Source organism: Eleginops maclovinus, chromosome 22, assembly GCF_036324505.1.
Source record: "Eleginops maclovinus isolate JMC-PN-2008 ecotype Puerto Natales chromosome 22, JC_Emac_rtc_rv5, whole genome shotgun sequence".
Classification (NCBI taxonomy): Eukaryota; Metazoa; Chordata; class Actinopteri; order Perciformes; family Eleginopidae; genus Eleginops; species Eleginops maclovinus.
This window is the reverse complement of record NC_086370.1, coordinates 1,284,670-1,302,501: the sequence shown is the minus strand read 5'-3', so window position 1 is coordinate 1,302,501 and position 17,832 is coordinate 1,284,670. Positions and strand designations below refer to the sequence as shown.

At 38.9% G+C, this 17,832-nt stretch overlaps 1 protein-coding gene and 1 long non-coding RNA gene across 4 annotated transcripts; one reads left to right on the top strand and one right to left on the bottom strand.

Annotated features, from left to right (window-relative positions):
• The first annotated feature begins 7,693 nt into the window (after nucleotides 1-7,693).
• On the top strand, nucleotides 7,694-10,044 carry LOC134858575 (uncharacterized). Of its 3 annotated transcripts, XR_010164977.1 has the most exons (6): nucleotides 7,694-7,757; nucleotides 8,533-8,639; nucleotides 8,740-8,781; nucleotides 9,138-9,367; nucleotides 9,546-9,621; nucleotides 9,952-10,044. It is a non-coding gene; the product is annotated as an uncharacterized LOC134858575 (long non-coding RNA). The 3 variants fall into 3 exon arrangements; XR_010164976.1 differs by lacking the exon at nucleotides 7,694-7,757 and having other exon boundaries at nucleotides 8,351-8,639; XR_010164975.1 differs by lacking the exon at nucleotides 7,694-7,757 and having other exon boundaries at nucleotides 8,351-8,781; nucleotides 9,149-9,367.
• Nucleotides 10,045-12,180: 2,136 nt separating this feature from the next.
• On the bottom strand, nucleotides 12,181-16,441 carry LOC134858564 (uncharacterized). The gene is made up of 5 exons (XM_063874537.1): nucleotides 16,336-16,441; nucleotides 16,038-16,083; nucleotides 15,863-15,945; nucleotides 13,753-13,863; nucleotides 12,181-13,417 (listed from the first exon to the last, which is right to left on the bottom strand). Exons 1-5 carry the CDS (start codon nucleotides 16,425-16,427, stop codon nucleotides 13,126-13,128), a joined length of 624 nt encoding a protein of 207 aa, XP_063730607.1. The 5' UTR covers nucleotides 16,428-16,441; the 3' UTR covers nucleotides 12,181-13,125.
• Between the last annotated feature and the right edge of the window lie 1,391 nt (nucleotides 16,442-17,832).

Here is a 17,832-nt window from a genome sequence, read left to right as displayed (position 1 = left end):
TTCCATGCACAACGAGAAATATTAACTAGACAACAACCCCTCTGACCGGAAATATGTACCAGCCCTAATCTGATATTTCCCGCAAAGGGCGGTTGCCGGCCATTGTTTGTTACCTTTATAGTCTTTTTTCATTCAAGGAACTTGAAATATATGAACATCACACACATACACACACACACACACTATATATATATATGTAATTGTTCCTCATGTAAATTACATACATTCCAAGAATAGTCTATATCAATTTTATAGATTGTAATAGTCACAGTATGTAAAAAATGTTATGAAACGTCCTTAAATGTATTATTAAACAATTGCTTTCTTTGCAATTTATTTCAGATAATAATAATAATATGTTAGTAATTGTCCATCAGCGTTAAAATATTGTTAACCAGTTTAATACTCTTTTCAACATGTTTTTTATAAGTTTCACTTACAAAGAAATGTATAATTGTACATTTAAATGCAAATGTATTTATATCTTTTATATGATGAACATTTCTGGATTTTCTTTTTGATATCCTGTTTCTCACTGTTAAAATAAAGTATATGTAGTGGGGTGCTTGTGAATGCTGCTCAAGACCTGACCCCTCCCCCAACCTCTCCCCTAATTTGAGCAGGGTATAAAATGCACCTGCTAGCTGGTTTCCTTTCTTTCCTTTGGCTCTGCTTTCATAGTCGATGGAACAGGTAGGCTGTCTCTCTCCACATATGCATAAATTAGTGTCAGTTACTGCTAGCATTTGTTGCTCACTTGCTGTTTCCTTGCAGTTTTGTCCTGCATTCCTCCTTTTGTGAGTAGAGCCAGAAATAAATTGTTGTGGTAGATCATTAACCTTTTTTTGAACTATTGCTTTTAGGTTCACCTGCTGCTGTTTTATTTATCCCCTTTAACCTTTTTCGTTTATACTGTTTTGTTTATCCCCTTTAACCTTTTGGCTTATACTGTTTTGTTTATGCCATTTTTGCTTGTATTGTTTGGGTTGTTTTGTCTTTATAATTGTTTTAGCTTCAGTTATTTTGTGTTTAACCACCTGGAATCATTTTTATTTGTTAACCTTGTTTCTTTTGCTTTTAGTCAGCGACGCGAAACAATTTTGAAAGTGGGGATGCAATGAAAAAAGAGCATGTTTTAGGGCTCTCTTCTACAGTGATCGCTTCATTGCGGTCTGAACACCATGCTTATCTTTTATCCTCTGAAGATTCCTTTGCTGCATCTATGATAATCTGATAAAACGTTGAGATTAATCCAGCAGCTCCTTAATGATTCAGAACTGTCTTTTCCAAAGATTTTAGTGAGGGAGGATTTACAGAGTTCTGTGTCTTTTGTTATGAAGCTTCTTATTTGAAGGTACTTGAAAAAATGTTTAGGCTCAATGCTAAACTTTTGCTTGATCTCAGTAAATCTTAAAAGATTATCATTCTCATACAGATCTGAAATCTTACTGATACCTCTGCCTGCCCATAACTTAAAACCAAGGTCTTTAGTACCTGGCGTGAAGTTTCTGTTCCCTCAGATAGGTGAGAATTGGAATAGTGGGGCATTTTCCCCAAGATAACTTAACACCTCGTGCCATACTATCAGTGTATTTCTGACAAAGGGGTTCGCGGTGTGCTTTTTCAGAGTGGCTAAAGTTGCAGAGTAAAGGTAGAGGTGTAAGGGGATTTTATAAGTAGTGGTTTCCTCCATCTTTATCCAGTACAGCGGTGACTGACGTTCAAACCAATATGAGGCTGCTCTTAGTTGGGCAGCCTTATAATATCCCTGTAGGAAAGGGAGTTTTAACCCGCCTCTGTCATACGGTAACTACAACAGGGTCATGCGTAGTCTTGAACGTCTACCGTTCCAAATAAAATTACAAAAAAGTTTTTTCATTTTAACAAAAAAATTAACAGGGAGAGCAAGTGGGATGGATTGGAAAAGGTACAGGAACTTAGGAAGAATATTCATCTTCAGAACATTAATACGTCCTATCATAGAAAGTGGCAAATATTTCCATCTGTTAATAGATTCTTCTGACTCAATTATCGGGTTATTGTTAGCTGGTATAATGGACTCTATCGTAGGTGTGATTTTAACTCCAAGATATGTAAAGCTGTCTGTAATTTTCCTAAAAGGAGTACTTAGTGGTGGATTCAGTCTCTCAGACTTTTTCAGAAAGAGAATTGTAGATTTAGATGCATTAACTTTGTAACCTGAGAAGCTGCCATATGTTCCTCTTAAAGTTAATAAAACGGATATAGATTGTTTTAAGTCTATCAAAAAAATAACTACATCATCTGCAAACAATCCTATTTTGGTCTCAATATTATTCATTTTGATACCAGTTATTTGAGTGTTGTTTCTAATCGCAATCACTAAAGGTTCAATGGCCATAACTAAAAGAAGAGGAGACAAAGGACATCCCAGTCTTGTACCTCTGGAAAGAGAGAACTGTTTGGATACCATATAGTTGGTCATCACTGAAGCCGTTGAGTCATGGTACAAGATTTGAATCCACTTGAGAAAATAGCTGCCTATTCCAAAACGGTTTAACTCCTCAAATAGGTATTCATGCTCGACCCTATCAAAGGCTTTTTCCGCATCGAGTCCTATCACAGCCATATCAGGTGTTTCTTTCTTGGCATGTATAATATTTATTAACCTATGAATATTGTGAGAGCCCTGTCTTCCTTCAATAAAACCATTTTGATTTAGTGCAATAATAGCTGGTAAGTGTTTTTCTAACCTTCTGGCAAGAACTTTGGCTATTATTTTCGCATCATTGTTAATCAAAGAGATAGGACGGTAGGATTCACACTTCGTGGGGGGCTTCCCGGTTTTAATATTAAAGTTATAAGTGCGTTCCGCAATGATGGCGGCAGCCCCCCCTCTCGTGATTCTTCGCACATGTTCAGTAAAGGAATCAACAGCATGTGTTTGAAGTTTTTGTAGATTTCAATAGGAATACCATCCGGTCCTGGTGCTTTCCCTCCCTTCATACTGTATATGGCGTCTGACAGTTCAGATGCACCAATTGTTACAAGTTCCTTTAAGTAAAAGTTCCTTTTACGCGCTCTCTGTCAGGACTGGTATTTCTATCTGATCTAGGAAGCTGTGGATTTTACGAGATGCAGCCGGACTTTCTGACATATACAATTTAGAATAGAATGCCTGGAAAGAACTATTAATGTCTTGTGGATTAGTAATTGTTGTCCCCTCCTCTGACTTAATTTCTAAAATCTTTTTTTGAGCTTTCATTCTGCATTGATTTTAAACGCCAGGCCAAAAGCTTCTCTGCCTTCTCTCCTTGGTCGTAGAACGTTTGTTTCAGTTTTATTATGCTATTTAATGCCTTATTTGAGGACAACTCATTATACCGTGCTCTTAGAATGGCCAGTCTCTGTCTAGTTTTGGTTGTATCATTAAGGTTAATTTCTATCTCAAGTTCCTTAATATCTTGTTCCAACTCAAACAGTATGAGTTTCTGTTTATTAGAGATACTGCTTGTATAACTGATCATTTGCCGTAGTGTATAGGCCTTAAACGCCTCTCACCTCGTAGACACTGATGTTTGAGTAGTGTTCACTATAAAGTAAACATCAATATTGGTTCCAACAAATTTTAAGAACTCCTTATCATGTAGCTATCGTGGGCTTAATCGCCACACAGTAGGACCCTTTGTAGCTGCCTTTACAGTGTAATTAACTAGTAGTAGCGCATGATCTGAAATGACAATACTTGTATACACTGAGTCATACACATTGGCTATCATAGGCTTAGAAATGAGGAAGTAGTCTATGCGGCAATAAGAGTTATGGGTAGTAGAATGACATGAATATTCCCGTCTGGAAGGATTCCTATTTCTCCAGATATCACAAAGATTTAACTCGCTCATAAAGTGTTGTATTACCTTCCTACTCTGCATATGTGAGGTGTCCACAGCTGATGACTTATTCAGTTTAGGATTAAGGGTACAGTTGAAGTCTCCTGCCACACAGATGTGGCCATGTAATGTTGACAAAGTTAGAAACAGGCTGTTATAAAACTGTGCATCATCACTGTTAGGACCATATAGACATACTAAATGAATGTCTTTTAGTAAAGAGCCCTGGATGATTACAAATCTGCTTGCATTGTCTTGTATGGTATTATAAACCGTTAATGGAACAGAAGAGTGTACCAGTATGGCCACCCCTCTGGCTTGAGAGGAGAATGAGGCAGATGACTTGACCCTGCCACCTTCTCTTTAATGGAATATATTCACTGGAAAGTAAATGAGTTTCTTGAATAAAAGCTATCTGTGTTTTAAGCTGCTTCAACCTAGACATTACTTGCTTTAATTTCACCAACTTCCTAAGACTCCTAACGTTCCATGAAATTATATTTATTTTAGTATGACCACTCATGATGAAGACAGTGAACTAAGCTTATGCAACCACCTTATTAACCATGCCTTATAATAACGTAACAAGTGTGCCTTCAGAACAAACAAATACAACAGGAAACAATAACAAGGGCCTCTCCGAAACGAGGCAACAACTAAGCCTAGGCTAAACCCTGTGCGACTAAACACGCACATCCACCCTCCCTCCCAATTCCCGAATCCCGATTACACCAAAGTCGGATCCTCTTGAGGAGCAGTAAGCAACCAGTAGCTGGTATTATGAAAGGGAAAAAAAATACAAGAAAGAAAAGTGTCGGGGCTTGTTCCGACGATACGCATATTTATATTATGGATGGAAAATACAATGTTCATTTGTGACCCTGTATAGTTAGTCTGTCATTAGTAGCCTGAGAGGACAAATAACGTCTAACCTCCAAGCTCGTAGTGTACTTTAAAGCTTACCAGGACAGTTTCAACGATCAACATCGGGCTACTTTCAGTCAGTCAGTGGCGGCTGGTGGAGTTTTCTCCAGGGGGGGCTATAACTCCAAAATGTATATATATTAAAAAAAAAGCATGCATACATGTACTAAGGTATCAAACGAGTGTGTTTACATAAATGAAAACAACAAAAACAACATTATAGATAGATAGAAGTGCAAAGAGAAACAAGTGCGATATATAGAGTATGTACAGTATATGCAGTTAAGAGTGATTATGTAAAGATAAGGGCAGTATAAAGAGGTGGGAATAATTGGCATAGTATAAACAGATGTAGTATGAACAAATATACAGATGTGCTATATTACTATACAGAGGTCCAATATACATATATAATAAATATCTATCTATCTCTCTATCTATCTCTATATATTTAAATAATATATAACATGGACAATACACATACTTTATGACAGAAGGCTGTGACGTCAGCCCCGCCGCCAAATCCAGCTGCATTCAGCTCAGGGCGCAGGAGAGGTGCGCCCCAACAGCGTCTTATCTCTTGTATTGAAGAGGAGCTACTGCGCATTTACAACTTTTAACGAGAGTCTATGGGCAAAGATTCCTGCGCCCCAGGGCGGAAATACGTCACCAATCAGACAATGTCAACGAACGAAACAACTTTACTCATCATTAACTATGAAATATTTATATTGCACATCTAAAAACATATATACATATATTTCGAAATATTTTTATTTTATTATTTCATTTTTATTTCATTTTTTTTATGTCTTATTCAAGGAAATGTGGTGAGAGGTGAGTGGTGGGGCGGCGCCATAGCGCCCTCTATTGGCCAGCCGCCACTGGTCAGAGTTCTCTGAAAGGCCTAGGTGCTGCGTTTCAGCTGATGACTTTTTCTGCACGTCCTGATTGGTGTTCACCTTCTTCATCTTTTGGATGAATTCCTCAGCGTGTGATGGGGAAGTGAAGTAATGCTAGCTATTGTCGTGTATAATTCGCAGTTTTGCCGGGAACATAAGTCCATATTCCTTACGCATTTGGCGCAGACTCTGTTTCACCCCATCGAAAAGTTTCCGTTGTCTTTGGACTTCAGTGGAAAGATCCGTGAAAAACATCGCTACCCTCAACAGTGATATCGCCTTTCAGACGTGCTGCTTTCATTACTCGATCTCTGTCTCTGTCAGGAATCTCACCAAAAGAATCCGTGGTGGAGCTCTATCCGAAGTTTTGATCCTAAAATTGAGCCTTGCGCGACTCCACATGTATGGAAGTTTTTCTGTGCCATCAGAGTTTGAATATGAATTTCTAATTCTGAAGTTTTTCTGCATCAAAATTAGACGTTGAATTTTTTAAAAACCATCAAATTTCTAGCACCGGGTTTTTTTTTCGCCACTTATTTTTTTCAATGTTAAAATAAATTCAGTGTTAAAAAAATCAATGTCTAAAATATACGACGGAGTATTAGGGCCACATATGAAGAAAAAAAATATTTTTGCCGTGACGAGATTAAAGTCGACACGGCGACTTTAAAGTCGACATGTTGACTTTAAAGTCGACACGGCGACTTTAAAGTCAACACGTCGACTTTAAAGTCGAAATGTCGAGAATAAAGTTGAAATGTCATGTCGACTTTAATCTCGACGTGTCGAGATAAAACTCGAAATGTCGAGAATAAAGTTGAAATTAGTTGGGAGACATAGCAACCGCTCCCACAGGTCCTGCACTGAATCCGAAATGGCTTGTGTAGATCATTTGGTGAAATTATACTTCCGAATTGGATTTAACAATAAAGAGATCCTCGCTGTTTTAGCGCAGAACCACAGTGTGGTGATTAGTGTAAGAACCATGCGTGACTCAAACTGCACCTGTGGAGCGGTTGCTTTCTCTCTGAATAGTTTTCAGTGTCAATTGACATAAAATCGAGATTATTCTCGACATGTCGAGATTAAACTCGACATAATATTTCAACTTTATTCTCGACATTTCGAGTTTAATGTCGACATGTTGACTTTAAAGTCGCCGTGTCGACTTTAAAGTCGCCATGTCGACTTTAATCTCGTCACGGCAAAAATATTTTTTTTCTTCATATGTGGCCCTAATACTCCGTCGTATTTTTACGACGGAGTATTAGGGCCACATATGAAGAAAAAAAATATTTTTGCCGTGACGAGATTAAAGTCGGCACGGCGACTTTAAAGTCAACATGTCGACATTAAACTCGAAATGTCGAGAATAAAGTTGAAATATTATGTCGAGTTTAATCTCGACATGTCGAGAATAATCTCGATTTTATGTCAATTGACACTGAAAACTATTCAGAGAGAAAGCAACCGCTCCACAGGTGCAGTTTGAGTCACGCATGGTTCTTACACTAATCACCACACTGTGGTTCTGCGCTAAAACAGCGAGGATCTCTTTATTGTTAAATCCAATTCGGAAGTATAATTTGACCAAATGATCTACACAAGCCATTTCGGATTCAGTGCAGGACCTGTGGGAGTGGTTGCTATGTCTCCCAACTAATTTCAACTATAATCTCGACATTTCGAGTTTAATGTCGACATGTTGACTTTAAAGTCGCCGTGTCGACTTTAAAGTCGCCGTGTCGACTTTAAAGTCGCCGTGTCGAGATTAAAGTCGCCATGTCGACTTTAATCTCGACACGGCAAAAATATTTTTTTTCTTCATATGTGGCCCTAATACTCCGTCGTACTAAAATATTCAGTTTTTCAAAATTCGACATGTAAAAAAAATTCAACATCTCAAAAAATTCAGTGTGAAAAGAACCAGACTCAACATCCGGGTAACCAGGGAGAAGCAATCGATCCCTGTCTCAATTCAAGTTACGCACCATTGGTCATGTGACACCAACACAGGTAGGACAGATCAGCCATGTCTACCAACGCGGGAGATGATGCTTCGGTGAGTGAGTTTACTTTATTTGCCATTTATAATCGTAAAATTGAGTAATAGATATTACTCAAGACGTTGCACATTAACCGGATTTATTGAATAATATCTACACTTAACTTTTAATGAGGTGGCGCCGCATTCGTGAAAACTGCGTTAGTAACTAGTTAACGGTATGTGAGCATGGTTTACTCTTGGTTGAGGCAGCGAGTATGACGACTGACAGTGCATTCAACCGTGACAGTGTTAACCTGTGACAGCATATCGTGGTTGCTGTAAGTCAGTGATGGCAGCTGTTGACAAACAGCTACAAGCAACAAATGTTGCTTGTAATGTATGAAACAAACCAGTCTATAACCACCACTCCTCCTATTAAGCTGGCCTACTCTTACTGCTTTACCTGTATATGGCCCAGCCTGCTCACCAGGTATCCGGAGCTGCGATCACCAGGGCTTCCTGCAGTGGCCCAATTTGTTATAGGTTTTTATTTGTATTTTATGTTTGTACCGTTGAGAGTTGAAGAGAGATTAAAGGCACAGTCAAGCATGTTGAATAATCCTATATCTGATTTTCTTTGCCTGTAGAAAAAGATTATTTGGTTGTATAACTTGTATAACATTTTTGTATAATCCATACAGAGGAGGCATACATTAAGTGTCCTCTTTTTTGGAAATCAAAATATGGTCACCCTAATTAATGTCCAGTAACATTAGCTGTTAAAACATAATCTTTGTGCTGCTGGTTTGTAATACCCTTCTTACTATTTCTGTGTTGTTTGTGATGACAGGGCAGTCATGGTGATAATATTTTGCGATCAGCCCACCGCTTAGTTCAATTACTCAGTTCGTCTGGTCAAGGTGCAGCCAGTGGTGGCATCACAAATCAACATAACAGGTTTAGTATTAAACTTTAATTCATGTACATATGGCTTATTTTATTTATACATTGTAGATGTATTGATGATTAATACATGTTCTTGGATACAATCCTGCAGAGAACAGAGACAGACAGAATCACTTCAAACGGAAATGACCAGGTGAAGAGAACTTTGTTTATTCTGAATGAAGCCCTATGTATACACATTTTACACGCTGTTGATTTGTACAGGCAAAATCAAACTAATGATAGTATTGTGTTGAATGCTCTGTTTCCTACCAATATTGCAGACCTTTAAATCTAAGTTAGTAAACCCTGGAAGAAAGCATCTGATGTTTTGTGTCCATCTATATTATATCTATCTCTATATCTGTTTCATTCATTCAAGGCTAATGTTACATTTGTTTATGAAATGAAAAAATAAATATTGATAATAATAAAGGTGCTCTTCTAATGTAATTACAAAAAACAGATGAGGTTGTAGTTCATGTTTTTTTTCTTTTTTTTTTTCTATAGGTCCTTTCCAGGTATTTTCACCAGGGGCAGAGGGAAGAGGCGCTTTCCCACAGCAAGTCCTGTTCCTGCCAAGAGATCTAAACCATTGGATGTGGTTTTCTATTTGTTGCCAAAGCAATGTGAAAAAACCCCAAAAGAGCAGGAGCAATTAGTCCATATGCGTGCAGGACTGGGCCGTAGGACTGGGCCGTAGGACTGCTCGTTTAGATGAAAGCACAACACATGAAGAGGTGATAACATGCAATTAGTTATTTGGGCTAGTTGTAATGTATATTGTATTCAGGCTGTGAAGTTACAATGGTTTGCTAGTTTGTAATGCAGTTTCATTTATGCTATATCTGATTTGAATGATGAGTTTTGACACTCTTTTTGGAGAAGATGACACTTGTATCCATTTTTTCCTTACAGTTATGTGATGCCCTCAAAGTTTTATTCCCAAAATTGGGAACAGTTACTGGTGGATGGCTGCTATACAAATCTTCAGGTGGGCCAACATAAGTTTGTGTGTTTGTGTTATTTGTTCTAATTAGCAATGGTCTTTGTTTTACATACTGTGCAGTTGTAACACAAATAATTGTATGAGGGTAGGGCAGGAAAAGAGGTGATGCATGAAAGCAATGTAATTGAGGAAGAGCAAGCAGCAATGCCTGGACCATCCAGAAGTTCTGCAGCTGTTGAAGATGGTAGGTGCTGTTTAGGCTTAGCAGTGGTATAGGGAAGGATACACTGTTTGAATGTTAAATAATTTGTTGCTATCTTTACAGTCAAGCATAGATAATGAAACAACCACATTTCTATTTTGTATTCACATTAGGCTGGTTAACTGTCAGTGACCCCACCAAGGCCATATCTCAGTGTGCTGAAAGTTTCCGACGTATTCATGAAGCAAAGAGTCCCTTACTTCTCAGCATGGACATTAAGAGAAAGGCCCTGCTGAGCAGGACATGGCACTTGTCTCCTTCTATAAGCGACCTAATGTGGAGTGGGGACGACCCCTGAATTGTAGACTTGAAGTTAGCTCCAGTTACAAGTTGCAGTTGTCCAGAACTAACTTAAGTATTTACTTTATTCTGTCAAACTTTACATTGTGTTACAGGAGATACTGCTATTGGACATGGTGTAACTAGGTTCTTTTTCTCCACATGCATGGAGAAGCTGAGGTCAGGCTTTTGCATACATTTTGGTATGTATGTAATGGAATACCCCCAAATGCAAACTGTATTACCATATTTTTTACTTTTCTGTCCAGAAAGGTTTATGGTATTTTGATAGGTTTGCTTTATCCTGAATGTTCAAAGGTTTCTTCTAAATGTAAAATGCCTGTATTGATGATATCTAGGGTTCACCATCCATCACAAAACTGAAATGCATTTTCAGTATTCACTATTCACTCTCACATTGATCTTTGTACTCTGGAAAGAGGCCTATTACTTTTCTTTGTTGTTCTTAATTCATATTCATAAGTTATACACAGCTTTTTGAAGGAGAGCCTGGCCATTTAGTTCCCTCAGCCTCTCACTTTCTCGTGGAAAGTGACATGTTCATGGTGGCGGGTAGAATGATAGGCCACTCCTTTCTTCATGGAGCCCCATGCCTGCAGGGACTCAGCCCTGCTGTTAATCATGTCTTGCTTGGTGGCAGTCCCGAAACTGCAACAGTGACACTTGAGGACTGTCCAGATCTGGACATTAGAGAAACCATCAGGCTTGTATGTTTGATTAAAAAAGGTTTTTCTTTCAGTAATATGTTATGTACAATGTGGCACCCTTTTATTGTGTCCATTGTCCTTTATGAATGACATTTATGTGACTTATTGTCTTGAAGCTTGAGGGGGATCCACACTGTCAGATAAGGATAAACAAAGTGTCCAGGACTTGGCCTATGCGTGGGACCTCCCTTCCCTAACTGACAACAGGAGGTGGCTTTTTGAAAAGCTATTGATACACGCAGTGAGTGAAAGATTGAGAAATGTGTCGGGAAAAAAAAGTTACTATTCATGTTTTTTAATATTATTTTTTTATCTTGTGGGTTATGTTTGGGTTATAAATGCACATTGATAAGGTTTTATAAAAAATGGTCAGACAAAATTAAAATGCTGCACTTTTTCCTGATTAATGATTCCAAAGTTTAGTGGGTGGTCTGCAGGACAGCAGTATGATTATTTCCTCATTCACCAGTGGAATGCAGCGTAATAATTGTATTAAAATAGAATTCTTATTTTTATATTTTACCCTTCAAGCTTGCTTTTAGATAAAGGAATTTTATGGGTTCTATTCTCTCTGTCTTATTACTACTAAAAGGTAATAGGACGTGTCACGAGGCAAATTAAGCAGCTGAGACGAGGTATTAAAGAAACCCCTATGTGGACACTGGTGACCCAAAGACCTGACACAGTGGCCTTGCTTTTTCCTAAAGACACTTCGGTGAATGTCAGCGCTGAGGTTAATTTGAATTACTCTGGTCTTGTAGCGTTGCATTCATAGTAAATATTATGGTTCATACCTGGTCGGCATCTATTACTGTCTGCAATAGAATCAAAAATAATCTCAAATTGTCTCAAGGGTTTGACTAATCTTCTATTCAATGTAAACTGTTAGTGCCATAGTTGGCTATTTATCCTGATGACTAATCATCCATTTGAATCTACTCCATAGCAATACCAACTGAATTGACCAAACTGGTCAAATTTTGGACCGGATGGGAGGTCCTACCACTAAGTCTCTCTCTGGAAGTCGTTGAGGGAAGATACCTCACAGCCTCCACCTGCTTTGAGACCTTGCGCATCCCAGGGCTTTACAAGGACTACACGTCTTTTAAACATGACATCCTGGCATGTATTTGCTCTTGCCATACAGGATTTGGTGGTAAATGTAGATGTTTTTATGCTTGTTAGCTTTCAAGTGTTCAGATCCATCTGACAGTATGGAATTGTTGTATTTTGTAGAACTGTAACTTAAACTGTAACCCACAGATTTCACACCATGCCATACTCTGGTTTGACACATCTGATGTTGAAAATACAGTTTTTAAGAGGTGGATTTACACATTCCATTTTCACAATGCTACATAGTTGAAATTTATTAAGATCGTTTAGTAAAATGTTGATGTTTTTCTTATTAGCAGTCAAGTGTTCAGATTCATCTGACAGTATGGAGTTATTGTATTTGTAGAACTGAAACTCACATATTTCAGACCATGTATTGGGAGACACAGTTGAAATTTCTTTGTATATCAAAACATCTCAAGCTCAGTTTTCATAGAAAAATGTGGCATGTTACGTTACATGCAGGTTATGATTGGCAGCTTAATGTATTCCTTGTAACAATCTGCAGGAGTTTAAAGTGCACTTAACTGTACTTTTCACTGATGGAACTGAAAGGAACGAAAGTCTGCAAAAACATTAAATGACGACGATGAAGTGGAAGAGGAAAAAGCTGCAGGTCCGTGGCTGGTCTTAAACTGGACTGAGCTGAGAGAAAGCCTGCAGAGCACAGTCCCATAGATCCAAAAGATCCTCTGCCGATGTTCACTTGTTACAGCGCAGGAAAGCATAGAGATTTGTGAACACTCAAAAGTGATCTGTTTCATTTTGAAAAGTCAGCTTTTTGAAAACCAACATGGCTCAGTTCAAAATTTTGTTTCAAAACAAAACTCCTCATCTCTTCCCCGTACACATAACTCAAAACTTAAGTCTATCTGATCAGTTCTTTTCAGAGATCAAGAAATTGCTGTAAATCTCACTGCCATTGGACTGGGATGCAGCTCTTGGCTGAACTGCAGCTCTTAAAGCTGTCAGTTGTCCATCGGTCAGTGGGCATGCTGTGTGTGGAACGACGACACTGAAGTGGACATCACAAAGAAGTCCACTGTTTTCCCACTCAATGTCAGGAATATCAATGCCCTACAAATGGAGAGCACTTTAAAATACTATGTGTTCTTAGCTTCAAATTCAACAGCTTAAACATGAAAACCAAATGATTCATTCAAATCACATATTTGTACGTGCCTCTGCGTTATCTGGTCCTTGAACTGGGTAATGTCTGCGACTCAGCTCCCACAGCTGGTTGGGGGTCATGTTGCTCTCTGTTCTGAGCGGATGGTTGTCCCAACCATTCTGGAATGTATCCAAGTCATCCTGCAGGCGTGGGAGGAAAACAAAGTGGCAGCAGAAGAGGTGTGTTTGATTGCCGATGGTGAGGAAGCCCTCTTCTTCAAGGTAGTGCAGGACATCATAGATGCAATGAACAGCTGTCCACAGGTCTCTCCACAGCCGCTCAATCCTTCATTTTAATTCAAAAAAATAATATTTACAAATGTATTTATTTTTCAAATCCAAAATTAGTGCACAACAATTAAAATGTAAATACCCAACCTATTTAATAGCTAAAACTCTGCCTTTGAATTTCTTTTTTATTTTGTATTTATGCATAACCAACTATATTTGGAATTAGATCTTGTTTCATACATACTGCATGTTATTACACCTTATGCAAATGTGACAAATAATAGTACATCATGGTCCTCTTACTAGCAGCTGTATGCGCACATAGTACCACTACATGGTATCAGTGAGGGGGCAACTTCCAATTAGCAGTATCTATTCTATTGAACAAACCGTTGGTTGTGAACACTCTTGCCAGATATAAAGCTGCTCCTTCCAGTGCCACGGACTGTAAACATGAAGCGTGCAACGTCCACGTTTTCCACGCCTTGATCTCCACGTACCCTAAAGGAGACACAAAACCCTTTCAAAGATCATATGAAAAGTTGGTTACAGTTAATTGCTAGTTAATACAAATGTACATTGAGAGTGGTTGAAGCATCTGGGAGTAAAATTCTGAAAATAAAATGTAAAACATTTTTAATCATTCCATTTCCCCATTCCCAATCTCTCTAACTAAAAGGTAGGAAACAGGGATAATACATATAGGCTTTATGTAGCCACATACAGTGGTATGCAAAAGTGTGGGCACCCCTTAGGAAAACCACTGCATCAGTTTGTCACTTGCTGAGCTTTTGAAGCAGCAACTTCATTTTAACATATGTTATACCTTATGGTAACAGAAACATCTCAGTAGTGAAATAACTTTTATTGGTCAAACAGAAACATGTTTATGTGCATTCAAACAAAAATAGGCATGTGCATAAATTTGGGCACCCCTAAGAAATAATTCCATTAATATTTAGTATTGCCTCCTTTTGCTGCAATAACGGCCTGTAGACGCCTCCTGTAGCCACAGACAAGTCCCTTAAGCCTGGCAGGTGGTATTTTGGCCCATTCTTCCACACAAAACGTCTCCAGTTCAGTCAGGTTTCTTGGCCTCCGTGCATGGACAGCCTTCTTCAAATAAATCCATACATTTTCAATGATGTTAAGGTCTGGGGACTGGGATGGCCATTCCAGAACATTGTACCTGTGCTTCTGCATGAATTCCTTGGTGGATTTTGATCGGTGCTTAGGATCATTGTCCTGCTGAAAAATCCAACCCCGGCGTAGCTTCAACTTTGTGACTGACTCTAGAACATTCTTGTCAAGAATCTCCTGGTACTGTAAGGAATTCATGTGGCCCTCAACTTTAACAAGTTTTCCAGTACCTGTGCTAGCCACACAGCCCCATAACATGATAGATCCTCCACCAAATTTTACAGTGGGCAACAAGTTCTTTTCATTGAATGCAGTGTGTTTTTTTCGCCATGCATACCTGTTCATGTTATGACCAAATAACTCAATCTTGGTCTCATCTGACCACAGTATTTTGTTCCAAAATGCTTCTGGCTTGTCCAGATGTGCTTTTGCATACCTCATGCGACTCTTCTTGTGATTAACACTCAGGAAAGGCTTTTTGCACATCACCCTTCCAATGAGCTCTTCCTGGTGCAAAGTATGCTGGATTGTGGAACGGTGAACAACTACACCATCAGCAGCCAGATGTTGTTGTAGTTCTCTGGAGGTGGTCTGTGGCTTCTCTGTGACCATTTTCACCATCCTTCGCCTGTGCCTTTCCCCTATTTTTGTCGGCCTACCACATCTTTCCTTCACACGGACTGTTCCTGTGGCCTTCCATTTCACAACTACGTTTCTGACTGTGGAGACAGACAGTTTAAACCTGTCAGATAATTTTTTGTACCCTTCTCCTAATTTATAATGTTGGATTATCTTAGCTTTCAGGTCAGTGGAGAGTTGTTTTGAGGTCCCCATCTTGCCACTCCCTAAGAAAGAACCTAGGCCAGGCACAGCCAGCTATTACCTATGTTAAATAGCCTTTTTCATGATTGGTTCCACCTGTCTTTGTAATTGAAGGTCTAATGAGCTAATCAAAGCAATTTTGTGCAGCAACCTGTCAGCTATAAATCCGTACAGGTGTTGAAATGAATGCTATTTATAAGGGTGCCCAAACTTTTGCACATCCCATTTTTTGCATTTTATTTTATTATAATAAAACTATGTAATGCTACCCTAAGAATTTTGGTCTGGAAAACACTAAAACGTCTACATCTTTGTAGGAAAACAAATGTTGTTGCTGTGATCTTCTATTATAAAGGAAAAGCAAATTGTCATGAAATCTCAGAGGGGTGCCCAAACTTTTGCATACCACTGTAAGTGTAATGAACAATGCTTATCTTTGACCTGGAATTTTTCCCACCATACAACTCATCTCCCAGACATAGCTATACTGTCGCTACTGTTATAGTGTAAAATCTCCTAGTTTATAATATTCATTCACCTGAGAGGAACACCAAACTTGTCGACAGATTCCTGGAAGAATGCCAGGGCCATGTTGTTTGAGGCTGCACCAAGATACATTATCTGCAGCACAAATACAATTACATGTCTATTAGGCACTGAAGTATTTAATAATTATAGAAATATGTGTACTTTGTCCGAACAATTGTGCTAACCTTGCGAGAAAACCCATCAATGCCTCCAAAGACAACAATGTTGTAGCTGAAAGATTGAAAAATGAATTTGTCAACTGAACATCCTGCAAGTAAAACAAAAAAGAAGTTCAACACACAGTTGCTGAATGTCATTCACAAGGTGTGCGTCATTTTACAGTAAGAGGTTAGCTGTTACGGTGCATATACAGTAACATAGAAGCAGTATAAAAATATGTGGACACTGATAACAACTTAATACTTTAAAAACACACTTTAAACTAATACATTTTGTCAAAAAGATTGCTTAATATGAATTTACCGAATCAATTTATGGTTCGTATCAATGTGCATCAAAGACTGGGGTCCTGGTACTGAGTAGGTCCGTCTAGCTACACACCCTACATGGAGCATTCGTTTTATGACACTAATTGTGTCAACACGGTGCATGGATGCTCTGACACGGTTATACTGCACCCTCAGTTCTCTGGCTTGCAGGAGGGCCTTCATCCTGAGATATCCAGAGTTAGGCTGCCTAGATTTAATCTCTCTCACACACTCATCTAACTCTTCATCTGTCATAGGGCTGTAGAGTGCCTTTACTGAGAGATCAGACTCAGCCATGCGTCGGTATACTGTACGTCTGGACACCCCCAAGAGTTAAGCAATACACGGAACAGACAAATTAAGTTCCAGAAGTTTGCTAAGGTAGTCTGAGTCACCCAGCTGGTCCTTGCTCAAACTGCACAACTGCAATGTGTTGCTCCCTTTTGTGTTTTTCCAAGTTGATGAGACTGTGTAGCTGTGTCAGTGCATCTAAAATAGCTGGACAAACAGTTACTTGACTGGACACAGCATTTAAAAACACAAGTTCTTGTGTGCAAGTGAACTCTAAGAAGTCCAGGTCCAGAGGCATGCGTCCCAGAATATGTTCTAATCGAGAGCGAAGTCTTTCTAAAAGATGATTAAGCAGTTGTTCCTGGGAGAGAAAACAAACAAAATAGAAAATTAACAATAGAAAAGCAAATCCATGACTGTAACACGATGTTTGCAAAGTGCAATTTTGTGATAACAACTGCTTCATCAGATACTTTATAAGTTCAAAAACCGATGCCTGCATGACAATGATTGCACAATAACTCCTGTTATACCATAGCGTGAAAGAGACGATCAGTTATGAAAGGAGAGACCCTGCTGCCACCATCCGATCCTCCCTCGCTCACGTCCTAAGGACAGAGTAAAGTCTCCTGGACATATGTGTATTCTGTTCTTTGAGCTCTTCCTTTCTTCATTTATAGTATGGGAAAATATGGAAAATGGGATATTTGTGCAGCTTCTGGTGAGCAGGCTGGGCCATATACAGGTAAAGCAGTAAGAGTAGGCCAGCTTAATAGGAGGAGTGGTGGTTATAGACTGGTTTGTTTCATACATTACAAGCAACATCTGTTGCTTGTAGCTGTTTGTCAACAGCTGCCATCACTGACTTACAGTCGTCATACTCGCTGCCTCAACCAAGAGTAAACCATGCTCACATACCGTTAACTAGTTACTAACGCAGTTTTCACGAATGCGGCGCCACCTCATTAAAAGTTAAGTGTAGATATTATTCAATAAATCCAGTTAATGTGCAACGTCTTGAGTAATATCGATTACTCAATTTTACGAACATAAATGGCAAATAAAGTAAACTCACTCACCGAAGCACCATCTCCCGCGTTGGTAGACATGGCTGATCTGTCCTACCTGTGTTGGTGTCACATGACCAATGGTGCGTAACTTGATTGGCTTCCGTTGGATGAATTGAGACAGGGATCGATTG